Below are 16,842 nucleotides of genomic sequence, written 5' to 3'. Positions count from 1 at the left end.
TGCTAGCACCTTTAGTAAAGCTATAATTCTTGGGAAGAGTTTTAAAATACCACTGGATGTTATTATCTGGAAATTGATTTTATTGCTACTAGTAGCTCAGTCCTGCTTCAGCTTGATGACTTTGGACAGCATAGACCATATTTAGGAAATAAATATGTAAGAAATTATTATTAAGACTTTGTATTTTTGTCCAAAATACTTGGTGTTCACTGCAGTGACTATAGTTGTAATACATGCCTGTGAGATACGGAGAGCAAAACTGATCCCTGCCATTATATTAGTGCTGCCATGTTCATTCCTGGCTCAAGTTGGGGTTAAGCACTGCAGATACAGCTGGGAAGAAGAGCTCTGATGTTGTGAGTGACTTTGACAATCTCCAGAACTGGTGACTGAAGTAAAGCTCTAGCACAGAAAGGAGCACAATCCCATTCTAAGGACAACTTCTGGTTCCCTCCAAAAGGCACATGTTTTGCTGAACTAAAAATACTGTTTTGCCAAATTGGGATGTAAATAAACAAAGTGAATCCATAGACATCCTAGCTTAAAAGCGCTCTGGGCAGGCACAAATTGTATGACTTATCATGCTTATCATTAACTACAAAACAATATACTTTGGATAGATATAAGGTTCTACTTCTGGTGTTTCATTCAGCAAGAAAGTACTGAGGGCACCAACATGACTTCTACATCTGCTTTTCAGCTCAGGACATAATTGACTTCCAATGTGTTTAAACACTGACTTTTAAAATCCAGACTGCCAGTTGTAGACTGATGGACATTTGACCATTTCTTGCTCCCTGGGAGCAAAGTAACAGACGTTTCAAATTCCTCAGGTCCAAGATGTGTTATTCATAAGCATAGACACAAAGATTTAGTTCTTCTTCAGTCTGCTGGGAAACTTTATGCAAACAAAAAGAGCTGTGATAACAGTGCACCCCACTGTCCTGACCTTCCTGCCTTTGGTGACCTGCAGGAGAAACCTCTCTCCATTTGTTGCCAAAACATGAAATCCAGTAGATGAATAGTGTGCACTTTGTGCAACTGCAGCTTGGTGTGCAGCACACTCAGGAACCCTGGGCTTTTTGCCCTCTTACACAGCCATCATGCATTTTACTGACCACAGAAAAGGTGGTTAACTGCTGGAGGTTAAATTTTAGCTCAAGCATGTGTAGCATTTAGGAGTATCTTGTGACTGCAGGGGAGTCTCAAAAGTGTGTGTGTACATGGGAATGTAACAAGGGTTAAGTGGGGGGAAAGGATATAGCTATATATGCTCTGCAGGACCCTGAAGCTGACTCAGCCATGCTGGTTGCTGCCTTCATTCCAGAGAACTGGATGGACTTGCATGTTCACTGGAAAACCTATGAACTGCACTTTCTGTGTAGGGTCGGCAGATAGGCAAGCCTGCATGCATTTCCTCCTTTTCTGAATGCATAGGCAGCTGCACTGGGCCCAGCAGAGACTGAGTTTACCAGACTGATAGGGTGTTTATTAATTAATGCTCTGGTTTGAATGGTCTACATGGACATGCCTTTAAGTTATGGAGAAGGAGCCCTGTTTCTGGAAGGGGATGAGCTGCCAAAAACTTTTATCCCCATCTCATATCTTATCCAGTCAATGTTGTGCTATTCCAGGCAGTGTGTCATGCTCTGGTGTACTTCACACCTGGACTTTTCCAGTTTGGTGGGTGAGGAACTCACTGGCACTAACTCACCAGCTCTTGCTGGAAACACTTTTGTACCAAATATTGACTACAGCTGAGAAATGCTGTTAAGTAAGTCTTGGGATTAATTTAACTGATAAAGGTTAGAACTATGCTGGTTTTGTCTGTCCCCAGGACACAGTACATATTTTACAGGTACATGTAAATATCTGAGCAGTGTGCATCAGCAGGTAATCTGCCTTTCCTACCTGGCCTAGCTAACAATGAAAGACTGTCTTGCCACACTTCATAACTAGGAGATAACAAATTGCTGAACCCAACGTCAGATGCTGCCACACACCTCTGTATGATCAGACTCCTGATTCCTGTTTTCCAAAAGGGTAGGGCCGTCGGTGATAACTGCATGAAAACAGTGCTTCTAATATTATTTGCTGCTTTCAATATTATTTGGCATTGCTCCTCTTCTTCACAGCTTTTACCTTCATCTGTTCCACATATGAACTCTACACTGTTCACAAGATCTCCAGCAATGTGTAATTTTCCAGTAATACCTATGGGAGAAGCTTTAAAGGGTTCTCTCTCTCTCTCAACAGCTGAAATGGTTGAAATAACAGATGGTTGTATTTAGACGCTTTGAATTTTGTTACTCCTCCAATCTACCAGAAGGATCCATCTCTACAACTACATTTGCTCTAACCATGGTAGGCCATGTGGACAAAAGATCTGATGATCTGATGGATCCTATGTGAAGTGTATGACTTGGGGTAAAAGTTGTTTAACTGAATTCTTTCTGCTTTGTTTTTTTTCTGATCTTTGAGGCGGGAGAGGGAAAATATTTCTAGAAGGTGTCCTTGAGCTCTTTATATACAAGTATTTGATGAGGCATTGTCCTAACTGTCTTTCATATCTGTGCCACTTTTTTACAATCGTAACGATATAGTTTCAAACCATTTGTGTATCAATTTCTTCCAGCTCTTGTGACCCCAGAATTTGGAAGGTTTTGAATTTTCTAAAGTAGAAAGAATAGTCATGTGGATAGAGATCTGTGCAGTTACAACTTCCTCAGAAGCGTAGTGAACACTTGTAGTGATGAGGGGTTTGCTGCAGACAGCATGTTCCAATAGGTCCATTTATATATAGTGAGGCATTGATTAAATCCATGGCTCCTCAGTTTATATTTATAGCACACATTCATTCTAGTTTTTATTTATAGGTTACCTTTTAGTCTTGTCTATATTATATGTCTCTCTTGTTGGCAACAAGGCTTGAATGTCATTTAAACAGTCTTACAGTAAATGCCAACCAGATGAGATGGTTGTTCATTGGCCCTACTTGGGGGAGGCCTCTGTACTTCTCTTGGGCTGTTTCTATTAATGGAACATCTGAACATTATGCTGATGGGTTGTGGATCTTCACCTGCCCCCACTGGCTCCCACAGCCCTTATACTGTTGCCTTGTTCTCTACTCATGCTCGTGTCCTCCCTGTCCTGCTTTCCATTTGTCCTCCTACTCCTCTTTTCCATTTTGCCTTTCCCTGCACCTGGTTTTAGTCACTCACCCACTTCATGACATACCTTTCACATCTAATGTACTAACATCTTCACAGCAGTAGTTTCATTATGTTTGAAATTAACATAAGGAAAAATATTCCTTCTTACTGAACAGATGAGAAACTCATCACCTTGTTTCTGTGCATGAGCTCCTCTGTCCCTATGTTCATAAGGATATTTGGACTCAAGAAAGCACCTTTTTCTGCTCATCTCTTGTGTGACCATGAGCATTACTTTTTCACTCAGTTTCTCTATCTGTAAAATAGAATAATGACCATAGTCACTCAGAATCACAGAATCACAGAATCATAGGATTGTTGAGGCTGGAAGGGACCTCTGGAGGTCATCTGGTCCAACCCCCCTGCTCAAAGAGGGCCACCTAGAGCTGGTGGTTTTGGACTGTCTCCAGATGCACCCAGTGTAATCCACAGCAGTGTATCCAGTGTAATCCCAAATTATAGTGTCCCAGATGTACCCAGTGTAATCCACAGCAGTGACACAAGTCACCAACTTCATGTCTTTTAAGAGAACCGGTCAGAACCACCAGGAATAATGAATATCCCCACATGAGCAGACATTTCTGGTAGTCATGATTTGCTTGTTTCAGATGCCTGCAGTGAATATAAAACTGTTGCTGGACCCAAGACTTCCAGTCTTTTTAATCCAGTGCTGAAAGAACTTTTTTGGCTTCCAGCTAAACAGCCATGTTTTAAATTCATTTGCATATTTACATAGCACTGCTTGGCACCGTGCTGATTTCCCATTTTTTTTCTCCATCCTTTCTAAGGGATAGACCACACTCTGGTATTTGAGGGCAACTTTTATGAGTGACCTGTGAGGATTTACTGTCAAAGCATACTAGATATATGAAAGGTATTAGTCAAAGAAGGTAGGGAGAAAGAATTACATTTCAGTGTTGAAATGTCACATTAAAAGTTGAAACTAACTTTGTAGGAGAGCTTTAAGATATTTAAGGAAAATCTGTTTTCTTCAATTCATAAGAGGGAGGAAATATGAATAAGGAAAAATCTATTTGATATAGAATTTTTTTGTTGCTAAAATATCTTTCAGGGTGTTTCTCTTTGTTAGATACAATGATTAAAACATTTTCCTCATCTTGGAAAAACAAATGAAGAGCTGGAGCTTTTACTGAAGGTACAAATAACATTAGTTCTGCTGATAACTTCCCCTTTTAACCTGCTGTGTTCATTTCTCTTAGTTTGCTACATGCATCTTCCTAGACCAGGTCTTGGCTATGGAGGAGGTTGCTGTGACTTCTTCCGACCACTGAGTTAAACTATAACTAATTTTAAAAACAGAATGCCATGGTGCTGCCACTTCTAAGACCTGTCATACTTCACTCTAGCTTAAGTTATCATTTGAAGAAATAAATGGATTTCAAATTTCAAGACCTTGAGTAATAGCAAATTCAAGACTGTCTTTGTACTTGAACCTACAAATCCCTATGAAGTGACATTTCAGAGGGATCTTTGTCTTTCTCTGGAGCATGAGATAATAACTGAAGTTAATGAGATAATAACTGAAGTTAATAACTGACCTGTTGGCCAGACATGCTCTACCATCAAAGTCATCATAAAGAGAGACGGACAGAAGTCCTGCTCTACACCGTGAGGTACTCCACAACATGCAGACAAAAGCAGACATCTGCTCTGCAATATTATTTCTTCTCCATTGATTTTTGATAAATTTATCTGAGCTAACAAACCTAGAGTATTAAACAAGCTTGCTCACCAGCTTCCCCTTAGGCCTCCAAGCTCTATTTATAATTTCTATAAGCCTTCATTACCTCTGGTCAACAGTATCAAATTCTTCTGAACTAGAAAGGTCACATTCTAACTATTATTACTGGAGAAATTAATTCAGTGTGTGACATCATAGCTAGACAGTTAATTACCCCATTTAATAGGACACTACAGCTGTTAGAAAACTGTGCATAAAAAGCCACTCTATACTAGTTACCATTTCAAGGGCAGAAACTTCATGCAAATTATCCATTTGTAATTTCAAATTCATTTTTAAAATTATAAACGTTTCTGAGAGGAACCCATTTTTTAGCTTAGTCTCCAAATCAGTACTCATGATGGTTTTATAATAAGCACCCTGGTGTAGTACATTAAATTCCTGTATTGTTCTGTTAAATTTCTGACATTGTTAACTGTGAAATATTTATTACTTCCAGTTGTCCACTGATGTTGTAAATGAAGAATTAACCAGGGTTGGTTAAGAGTTTTGGGCACAATGCTGGTAATCTTTTTTTATCTACTTATCTTGACAGGTATCTCAGTTCTAATGAGATTACAAACTAAAGCAATGATGTGAATTATACAATAAAAAGCTTTCTGTTTTGTTATTTAGCTTGCAAATGTAAAAGCAAATTCTTGCTGAAATAGTCATTCAGTGAAAACCCCCTGTATTGTTATATACCCTTATTTTTTAAACTAAGTTCTAAGATGAGATAGGTTCAATAAAAATTAAAGCCTCACTGGGTGTATTTGCCATAGATCTGGGCAAATTAATGTAATAATGGGGTTTTCTAGGTAAGTGATATGAAATGCTCATTAAAGCTGCAGTAGTGTGTTTTTGTGAAGCTCAGTAATTTGAATCTTCAAACATCAAAACAAGAAATAAAGCAGTGACACTGGTTTTCAATCTGTAATCTTCTTCAGTAAATGAACTCTTCAATGAGTGATGAAAGAAATGAAGCCTTGTTTTCTGTTACTAGTGTCCTTTCTGTCATACCCTGTGCATGGATCTCAATATTGTCCCTTTTTGCCTGCATCCTCTGTGATGCTCCCACCTGAGAGCACGGCTATGGCTGGTCTGGAGCCATGCATGCCGTGTCTGGCCAGTCTGCAGCTGCTAAAGAATATACCTGATGACTGAATTTAGTCTGTTTTTCCAACTGTTGCTGTGTTAAGCAACAATTTAACTCTATAAGAACTCTGTCATTTATATACAGAGAGTATATCTCAGTATCTGAGATATATCTGAGTATCCTCAGAATTTACTGAAAAAATTGTAATTGCCTTAAGGGAGACAGGACAAACTTATAACAGCCTAATTTGAAAACTTCACTTGCTGACTTATCCCTGACAATTGGGAATATTTATGTATCACCTGGCGAGTTATCAACTCATCAGCTTCAAAAACAGAAGTTTATTTTTGATGATAATAAAGAACAGATTATGATACTGATGAAAACCATCTCCCTGAAGTTTTAGACAAAGAGCTCAGAGATTGCTAAAACTAAAACTAGCAAGACTGAAACTAGTTGCTAAAATTCTAGGTAAAATCCTGCTGGGTGGGGAAGATCAAGAACAAAAGTTACCTCTATTTCACCCTGTTGCATAGTAGAGTTATGTAAACCAATAAGCAAAGCAGAGCATGGGCAACAGGGGAAAATGACAAGTAACCCCCTCCTCAGCCCACTGTCACTCTAAATTCTTGTTTCTTGAGTGGACTTGTGCATGCCTCCATTATAGTAGGCAGATGGTGACTCCTGCAGAAACAAGCAATAACTGAAAGCCAGATAGCTTTATGTAGAGCAACAACATTATCTATTACCTTGACTAAGTAATTGTATTTAATTTTTTAAAAAATTTCCGGTGTTGAAAATGTTTCCAGACTGTTACCCCTTCCCCAGTCCGAGTGGAAAACAAAATGCCATTCAGCAACAGAGATGGGGTTGGATCCAACATAAACATTTCTCAGCTAGGCATTCTCCATAGAAGTGTGTAGTCATTTTTTCCATATACAGTGGGAAAGACAAAGCCTCTGCTTAAAAGGCATTCTTTCCCCAAAAGGGGGAGGGCTAAAATATTTTAGTTGTCTGCAAGCTGGCTAAGGGTTAGAGATTAATACCAGCCTCTGCTCTAATGTACTTATTACTACAGCCACTAAATAAAAAACTTACAGATGTTCTCTGATGGAAATAGAAAATCTGCAGTTGGAAAGGTAGCTATTTGATTTTCTTCTTTCAAAGAAAATGTCAAGTTTATTCAAGGAGAACAATTTACAGGAGAAGGAATAAATAATTCTGTGTTGTTTCCTCATTAACCACCCTCCACCCAGTCCTCACGAAACGCTCATATGAAATGCACGTTCTGAGTCATACTTTCTCCTCTTGAGTCCCCCAGATAAGTGAGACATAATCAGTTGACAAACTACAGCACTCCCTGAGAGATTTACAGATAGAGACAAAAATTTGCAAGGGATAAAAAAGAAAAGTGGCCTTTGAAGCAAGTATAACTGTCTTTGTGGAACACTGTTAAAACTTGGAGGGTAAATCTGATGCTTCCTTTGATTTCCCTTTTGCAGGAATTTCCCCCCACCCAGATTTCTAGTATTTCCTGGTTTGATTTTGCAGCTCTTTGAAATGTTGGAATTGCAGTAGAGACATACAGTGATCTGCTTGACCAATAGCCATGGGATCAATTTAAAATCCTGTTAGCATGAAACACAAGCCAATGTGAAAATCTTTAAAGATCAAGAGAAAGAGCTTTCACCCATCTCTCCCTCTCAAGGATGGGACAGCTGTGGACAAAACAGGCAGCTGCTGGGGATGGCTGATGGGAAAGTGTCGTGGTTTTGGGCTGTTCTCAGAAATAGGGCTTCTTCCCCCTTGATGGTCCCAGTGTGGGAGAAGGGGTAGCCTGCCCTGATCTCTCGCTGCCTCTTGGCCCCTGGCTTGTTTCAGCATATCATAGTCTGATAGTGAAGAAAGTAGTTTATTGTTGGCTCAAAGAGGGGGAAGAATAGATGCATCAAGAGAAAAACCCAACACTTGCCTTGTCCCTCACAAAAATCTATCACCCAAACGCCTCTTTCCAACTGACTTAAAATTAATTAGCTGGTGCCTTTGAGACTCTGTTGAGCCTCTGCAGACAATCCTTGCCATTGATAGGAGGTAGGGAGTCACAGAAAACGACAAATCTGCAAAAAGCTGAGTAGGGCATACAAAACCTCTCTGACCTTACACCATGTCTAGACCTTCAACACCTGCCCACCTCCCCCCTGAATGGATCTGTGCCAGGTACTGGTGTTCTGGAGATCTTGCCAACCCTCAACTGGCCAGGCTGTGTTAGCTTTTCTGGAGCATGTAGGATTTTAATAGCTGGGGTAGGGAAGGCTGTGCCTTGTTTTGCCCTTCCAGCTATTTTTTTTTTTTGGTGTGTTGTTTTTGTTTGTTTGTTTGTTTGTTTGTTTTTGTTTTTGCTTAAATTTTTGGATACTGGAACAGATTTTCTCTGGACAAATGCTTGCCTCCACAGAGTGCTTTTGAGGAAGGATCCCTGGAGCCAGGAGTGGGGAGTACATCATAAAGGAGTCATGAATGGCAGGTTCTCTGTGGCTCTCTACGCTCAGAGGTGGAAACCAAGTAGGAAACCTTAGGACATATTGGTCTTGCATTAGCCTTGGCAGAAAAGAATTCTGCCACTCAGAAGGCCTTTCATACAACAGTAACAGGATGAATCGTGGGGTGGTAACAGGATACCACACAGCCCAGAAATGATACAGTTTAGGTGCTGGTTCCATGTAGCGTTTTCTTCCACCTGACACCAAAGATGAAAGGCTGAATGAGCTCATTTTTATTCCTTTTTATTGGGAAGAAAGAATCACACAATGATTCAGAGCCTTACAGTTTTAGCTAAAAAGGCCATTTTTACAGATCATATTGGAAGTTGTTTATGCAGGTAGAGTCTTTTTATTCTGTAACTATTAAATTATATTTCAAATTAACATTCAGGTGTGCCAATTCTTCCCATGCTCACTGGCTTCCATATGTCATGACTTAAAAAATAATATTTTATTTCTTGCAGTCTTGCAAACTTGGAACAGTAATTTCTAAAAAAAATTTTTACAATCTTTTATTATATTCTTTGGCTCATATTAGGTATCTTAGTAATTCTTGAATGCTGGGGTTTAAGCACTGTTTCTTGCTGGTTTATCTTAAAGGAAAAAAGGGAGTTCTAGTATTTCTGAAGTATTTATTTTAATAAAAGAACTATCTAAAAATTGCGCAATACAGCTGAACAGGAACGACAAAGCCAGATCATATTTATTGCATTTTAGTCAATCTCTGTTTGCATTGCCAAATACACACTGTATGTATCCTGACTGATAGAAAATTTCTTTGAGATCACTTGATGACAAAGAATTAGGTTTCAAAAACTGTGGAGGTCTAACAGCTTTGTATACAGTACTATTCAGTAATTGTTGAATCTTGCATTAGGATGCATAACCCAAACATCCCCAGCTCATGGTGGTGTCTGAAAATGAACTGGGATCAGATCCAAATGTTCAAGAGGACCAATTAAAACATAAAAACCAAGAGTGTCTATACTTCAGTGTTTGAAATCTAAGTCCAGAAGCAAATTGTAAATTATCAGAGGCTGGTTATGTGTTACTCAGAAACTGGACCTATTTTACACAGTTCTTGAACACTAGGAGCTCTAATTGTTATCAGTTTAAATCAGGACAAGTTCTTCAGAAACCAATTCTTTTATTGCTTCTCATGCCCCCTGGAAAAACTGGACTTTTAATTCCTTCCTTGCTTCCCATGTCATGAATAAGAGTGGGCATGAAATGCCTTTTATTGGTTTTCACAGCCCTGAATAAGCTTTGGGGCACTTTGCTGGTATTTGCCCAAAACTTTGTGGGAACTCTCTGCAGTGGAGTTTAAATCACATTGTTCTGCCGGGTGCTTTATGCACCTTCTTGAAATGGAGAACATTTTCCACTATCCATCTGCTCTGTCCTGTACTTCCATTTGCTTCAGCTTCCTATGATTTAAAAGATTTGGGGTCTGGTGGCTCTACTCCAAGCAGCTGATTTTCATTAAAGCTTTGATGAGAAACTTAAGCTGGAATCACAAACATCTGCAGTAAAACTTCCTCCCCACTAATAGATGTTTCTCAGAACATAACCTTGTTGTACCAGAAAAAAACAGCAGCTCGAAATCCAAATTGCCCATTATGGGAGTTAACCTAACATAACCTTAAGGGTCTGAAATGAATTCATTTAAAGATCTGCTTTTTTTAAAGGTAGATGCAGTTCCCATTAGCTTAAAAGAGTATAAAGGTTTCTGTCAAGCTAAAACCCTTTTTGGCTCGCACCTCAGGATTAGGTCTTCTGCTGCTTCTTTTAGTGCTAGTTTGTTTTGAACAGATTAATGCCACAAGTAAGGATCAAATTGTGGTTTCTCTGAACAGTCTGCAGGAGTTTCTGTTCCAACCTTTATGGGGGAAGGGGTGAAGGCAATTTGGTGACAGTTTGAGTCTTTGTTAACAAGTGGCAGGGACTTATGACTGGTCTCTTTTTGTATATTAAGTGTGAGCCATTTTAGAGAGGTGAGTTTGTCACAGGTCCTGTGCTAATTATTGCTTATTGCTTTAGAGAAGCAGAAATAAAGCACCTCAAATACTGCTTCTTGCTTTTGAAAATTTAGATCAGAATCTGCTGGTAGAAGTCAGGTGGGAAAAAGATTGTCAGGCATATCATTTTAACATGCAAACTCCATCAGATAACTTCTGCCTTTTACTTTCTCTTATAGTAAATTGCTAATTTTGACTATGATAATTATTTCCTTTAAAGGACTTCTTTTGCCTTACTGCCTTTCCTCTGAATCAAAAACACTGATGCTGGAAACAGTTTTCTTCTTCCATCTATCCAACAATATCATGCCTTCCTTCACTCTGGGAATTGGCTTCCTGCCCTGTCCCAACTACATTTTTTTCTTTACTCTTAAGGCTCTTGATTATCTCATTCTTGCTCTAATTTTTTCCTCTCCTTTGTCTTCTTCCTGCTTTAGTTTGCTTCCTTTCCCACTATTTGCTTCACTTTTTCTTTCCATAAAGTACATTTGAAATTATCTTTTCTTGGTTGGCAAGTGTCTTCACAAAATGTCTGTCTTCCCTTTCTTCCACTAATCCTTCCCACATTCATCTCCTATACTGGACTCTCTTTGTTATTTTCTTGACCTCACGTAGTCATTTACATCAGAATGAAATGCGTCTTTTTCTGGATGTCACCTTACATTCATTTCACATTAAAGTGAAAGGCTGCACAACGTGAATCACAGGGAATCATTTGCCATACTCTCTAGTATTTGAAGTCCTGTACCATTGTTTATTCTCACTTCAGGCTCTGTAAACAACTTTCTTCCTACTGGGGAACAAAATCTACACCTATATAATTAAAACCATCATATCAATGGAATGTCCAAACACAAATGTTGACAGCAGTGGGCTTCAGACCTGCCTCTTATTTTAAAGGCATATGTTTGACAGTGCAATATAACTGTTCTCAGAAGTTACCTCTTGTTTTCAGTTTCAACTCTGTGCCTCACCAAAACTGGAAGTGTCTCACCACCCGTGTTGCCTTCTGCTGTGTCCAGCTAATGACTGGAACTCCAAACCAAGGATTTCTGATTGCCACTCACTTGTTTGCTTTCATTTGATATCTGTCTATCAGTTTTAAATCCTTTGCTTCCATCTCTGATGAATCTTCCTTGTAAAATATTTTAGTCTATCCTTATTTGGAAAAATCAATCTCTTGATTTAATGCCACCAACTGTGGTTGGGTTATACTGATGAGCTGTATCCAGCGTTTTGTGCTCACTTTCTCACTGTCCCCCCGTACACATCAGGATTCAGCACTGTAACATCTCCCCAACATCCCCTTATTGTCTTTGTGAGCCAAGTAACTCAATCATCCTAAATAGCACACAAACAACAGAGTACTTGAGAATGTTTTTCATATTGATACTGATAAAGTCTCCAGTGATTAATTACCTTTACAATCAAAATTTGTAACTAATTTGTAGTCTGAACTGGATTATCTTCAGTTTCCAGTTGTTGCACATGATGAGACCTTCATTTGTTAGACTAGTGAGCCTATTATTTTTTTTTTTTTGCCTGTGTATGTGCTTACACAATAAGTTCAAAGTTCTTTTCTTAACCTCCCTCTGAGCTAAGCAGATTGGATTGTAGAGTCTCTCAGCTGTCTTCCAATTCCTAGCACTGTAATCCTTCTCATGCTATTTTTCTGAATAATTTTCATCAGTTTATAAGTATTCTTCTTGAAACAGAGGCAGAAAGGTAGATACCTTATTCCATGACGGTCGCTACCAGTGCTCATTATGTAGGTAACATGACACTTCATTGGGTGGAATCTAGTCAGTTAACTTAAACATCTACATTTTGTGTCCCAGACTTTATCTGATTAATAAAGCTGTCCTGAAGTGAGTACTCAATGTAGTCCTTATAGAGGAAGAGGCTCCTTTCAGGGCCTCCAGGGAAGACTGCTAGGAATTAGAGTCTTGAAAAAACTAGTGTCTCCATTACTGTATGGGGAATTTGGGTTTATATTTGAAGACAGTGCCTGCTTTTGATTGAAAAAGTTTAGGAACAGTTTATGTGCCTTAATTTAGGTGTACTGAATTGCATATTGATTAACAACCAGGACGTCAAACTATTAGATGTTGTCTGAAGTCCAACTCAAACCCATGGTCCACACTGTGAGTGGATGCAGCATATTAACATGGCATTGAAAATGTAGTTAGTCCTCTTCTCTCTGCTGTTAAGAGGCTTTCATTCAAATCCAAGGCACAGAAAGCTCCACATTAACATTATTTCTGAATTTTTGAACCACTTCTCCCAGTTACTCTGAGTTTAGGCTTGCCAAACATGGGAAAGGAAGAGGAGTGGAAAACAGAAATATTCACTAATATGTACTTACATTAAATGGGATCTCCTGTTCTTCTATAGGTTCTTTATATCAAACTCTTACCAGGATTTAAGAGCATTCCACCAGTTATAACTTGGAAAGTCCCACCAACACTGTTTCAGACCTTGCAGATTTCTGAAGATGTTGTGTAGAGCAGGATCATGTGTGGGGTAAATGTTGTTCAGCATGCTGAAAAACCATGGTCTCTGTCTGCCCTGATCTCTGCTCTGCTCTACAGCAGTGTGTTTCACGACACGTTTGACTGGTACCACAGTCCACAATGAAGCCCCATCCATGGCTCCGTAACTCTGCCTTGCAAATCTGCCCCATTTGTATAATTTGGCACTATTCAATGTGACTAACAGCCTCTGTCTGCTCGGGAGAGCTATAGGCCTGAGTCAATATTTAGACGAAGGAGCTGAATCAAACTGTGCTGTGTAAGGGAGTTTACTCTGCGGTTCACTATGAGCTGCGGGTTAAGAACTTGGCCTTCAAAAGAGGCTGATTCAAACCTGCTGGGATAAACCCTGCTCCTGCCAATGGAGGGAAGGTGGTCTGTGAGAGGGGGAAGCTCTCTGAGGACAAAATGAAATGTTCCTTCCTCAAGTGAGAGACTACCAGACCATCACTCTCTGGCCCCTACATCAACCTTCAGGCTTAGAGCCAGTTCTCCAGATCCTATTATGAACTATGTATGTGGATCAATGGGTAATCAGGTTCTCACTGTTACAGAGCCATCAGCCCTATCCCAAAAGAGCATCCTACGGGGCCTTCTTGGAAATTGCCATGGAGGTGGGCTCTGAAATTCACCTGTAAGGTGAATCTGCAGCTAGCAAAGGGACCTGAAATCCTGACTCCTTCCTCATGAAACCGTAACATCCTGCAGCCAAGGGCCTTGGCGTGATGATAGCAGGCAGCATCATTCATTCGTAGCATGGGATCCAGAGTCTAAATGCTGTCATTGCAGGGGCTGAAGTAAACTGCCAGAGCAAACACCAGTTAGTGAGTCTATTAGATCGTACTATAGAAATAAAACTGTGGGTAAGACTGAAATGGGTGAAGGATACTGAAGTGTCATTCCCCTGCAGTGTCTAATATATCTCACAGCACGTTCCCAAGGTACAGTCTAATATATTAAAGTAAAGCAATGTGAACTGTGTCTTTGGGAAAACTATACTACACAATCATATCGAGAAAGGCCAATAATCACTTATGCCCATTATCCTGTGAAAAGCAGCTACAAAAGCAGGTCTTAAATCAGGCATTTCATTGAGGGACTTTCCGTGTTGTAAGCAACAGGTGGCAACGCAGCTTCCCAGGGCTGATCCCAGGCCAGAGAAGAGCTGTACATCCCATGTCATGGAGTCCATCCAAGCCCAGGATGGCTCCCAAGAACCCCTATGGTGAACAGAGCAGGGTTTAGCCTCCAGTTTTCTCACACAGGTCATGTTTCGCACTGAATCCCTGGCAGGGTGGGCAGCCGTTTCCTGAGGCTGCCCAGCTGCTTGGAGCCACTGCAGCGGGGGGATGAGCTCTACCCAGCCCTGTGATAACCCTGGCTGTCTGAAGGGTTTGGTCGCTTATTTCCATGGCTGTTAGTTCTGGCAATTGGAGTGTAGGGAGAAAATTAACCTTGTGATATCAGAGATTACGATCTTGATATTGTCATAGTAACACGGCTGTGCTAATCTCACTTCATTTTTTGATGTTATGCTAGAACTACTCTTTCCCTTCCCATGACCTTATGTAACTCAATTTGCCTCCTACTTTGTGTCTCCCACGCATGAGACATTACTGTCTGTCCCCCCCCCCTCCAGTGTATGCTGGAGTAATTTACTGTTTTCTCAAGCTGTATTTTTGAGTAGTCCATTCCCTATGCAGCCTTGCTAGAATGAGGAGTATCAACCAATCCCAAAACAGAGGGGTTGCAGGAAAATTTTCCACTGTCAGATTTCTTCTTAGATCTCTCTAATTTAATTTGTCACTAATCCCAACCTCATACTTTTTGGAAGTCTTAAAATCTCTGCAGGTGTTTTCTCTGCAGGCAGTTTCCTACACACATTTTATTTATTATTCCTGCTCTCATCATGAAAAGGAACTTCAGATTGTGACACTCAGAGACAAAAGCACAAACTTCTACAGCACAGTGTTTGCCACCAAAAGACAAACTTTCTGGAAGTTTAAGTGAATTACAATTGCAGGAACTACAACAAGACAAGCAGAAAAGTGTTGTGACAATTAACCCTTGTAAAATAGCTCTGTTTGGACAGGCCTATTTAGTTATGTTGGCAGGAAAGTCAGAGACGTGCTAAGCCAGCCTCACTGCAAAGTACAGCAGCTGTCTGCTCACAGCAGGCAGGGCATGTGTACATTTTGAAGTCTGAACCGTATCTCTCCAGTCCCAAAATGCAACGTCTCAGACCCCCTGCAAAAAATCTCCAGTATCACTTTAAGGATCGAATGATTAAGCTAACATTAACTAGATGGGAACTTCAACAGAGACAGATGAAAGCAGAAAAGCGCAGACACTAGAGAGAGAAGGGAGTTACTGTACCTCAGCAAAAGGCACCCAACTTCCAGTAGCTACTGCCTGCTGCTGCCCTCTGATAACAGTGGCTTCTTGCATGCTGACCGCTGAGCTACCTTCAATGTCAAACTGGAAAACGCCTCCCTCACTCGAGGCTGTGCTGGAGGAGAAGCATCTCAAAAAGAATAATATAGGAGAAACGAGGGGCCAGGCGAAGATCAAAGCCATTTCCTCCCCTTACATCCAGCAGTGGTCTTCTAGCGTCTCAGTAATTGTTTACCCTCTTCTGCAATCAGCCCCCCTTGGCTCAGTGGTGCCTCAGTTATTTTAACTTTTTTTCAGCATTCAGTTTCCAGATGTGGCACTTCAAGGCAGTCTAATCAGATCCTGATTTAAAAGAGTCAAAAAAAAAAAAAAACCAACCCAAAACCCCAACAGGAAAAAAAAAAAGAAAAAGAAGGGAAGAAAAGCGCTTTTGCTGCCTCCCTCGTTCACTCTCTGTGCCTGTGGTTCCTCTTTTTCCCCAGAGGCTCCAGCTCAGTAACATACAGATGGGCAGTGCTTAAGCAGAGAGTGTCAAACAGAGATTGTATTCCAGGAAAGCACCGCTGGCTCCCCAGCCACCTTATCTCCCCCTGTCAGGATACAGACTGACGCTCTGCTCTGTGCTCTGGCTTCCTTCACATGTTCACATCATTCCCTTTTTTACCTTTCGTGTTGAGACCCTCCCACTCAAACTTTGCCGTTCAGAAAGTGAGGTCACCCTTTCCTCCCCCCGTACGCCGCCCCCCCCCCCCCCCCCCCCCAATTCCATTTGACATCTCCACACGAAACATTGACTCGCGTGACTGTTTATTTCTTAAGATCTCGTTTATCCAGTGGAAGGCAGAAAGGTGCCAAGTTTTATTAAATAACCCGCTAGACCAACCTTTTCTTTTGGCATGGGGGAGGGGAAGCTGTGGGCGGGAGGAGGAGGAGGAGGAGGAGGAGGAGGAGGAGGAGGAGGAGGAGGAGGAGGAGGAGGAGGTGGAGGAGGAGGGAGTCAGCCTGGTTGTGCCATGGGCTAATAGGGCTAAGTGGTTTCTCTAACATGCTTCATTCAGATCCTTTCTCTCAAGCCCACCTCTCAGCTTCTCGCGGTCTCGTGAAAAAGACTATCGTTCATTGCGATTTTGGAAAATGACTTCATTCCTCAGACTCATGAACTTTTATTTACAAAGAGCATCTTGTATTCCTTTTTAAAGAGATGCTTTGTGAGGCCCTGGTAACAAGGCTTGCAGTGTGTGTATGAAAGCAAGCTGAATATATTGCCCACAGCTGACTTAATTTTATGACTACAATCTCAAAAAGACAAC

General features: G+C 40.6%; 1 protein-coding gene across 2 annotated transcripts in view; it reads right to left on the bottom strand.

Moving 5' to 3' along the window:
- LAMA4 (laminin subunit alpha 4) overlaps positions 1 to 16,115 on the bottom strand; it is a 106,281-nt gene extending 90,166 nt beyond the window's left edge. For both annotated transcript variants that reach the window (XM_074819295.1, XM_074819297.1), the window contains exon 1: positions 15,515 to 16,115. In XM_074819295.1, coding sequence (XP_074675396.1) covers positions 15,515 to 15,715 — 201 coding nt within the window. In that variant the 5' untranslated portion in view covers positions 15,716 to 16,115. The remainder of the gene's footprint in view (positions 1 to 15,514) is intronic.
- Positions 16,116 to 16,842: the final 727 nt, after the last annotated feature.

Source organism: Strix aluco, chromosome 3 (assembly GCF_031877795.1).
Source record: "Strix aluco isolate bStrAlu1 chromosome 3, bStrAlu1.hap1, whole genome shotgun sequence".
Classification (NCBI taxonomy): domain Eukaryota; kingdom Metazoa; phylum Chordata; class Aves; order Strigiformes; family Strigidae; genus Strix; species Strix aluco.
Note: the sequence above shows the minus strand (reverse complement) of the source record. Positions and strands in the feature narration are given on the sequence as shown.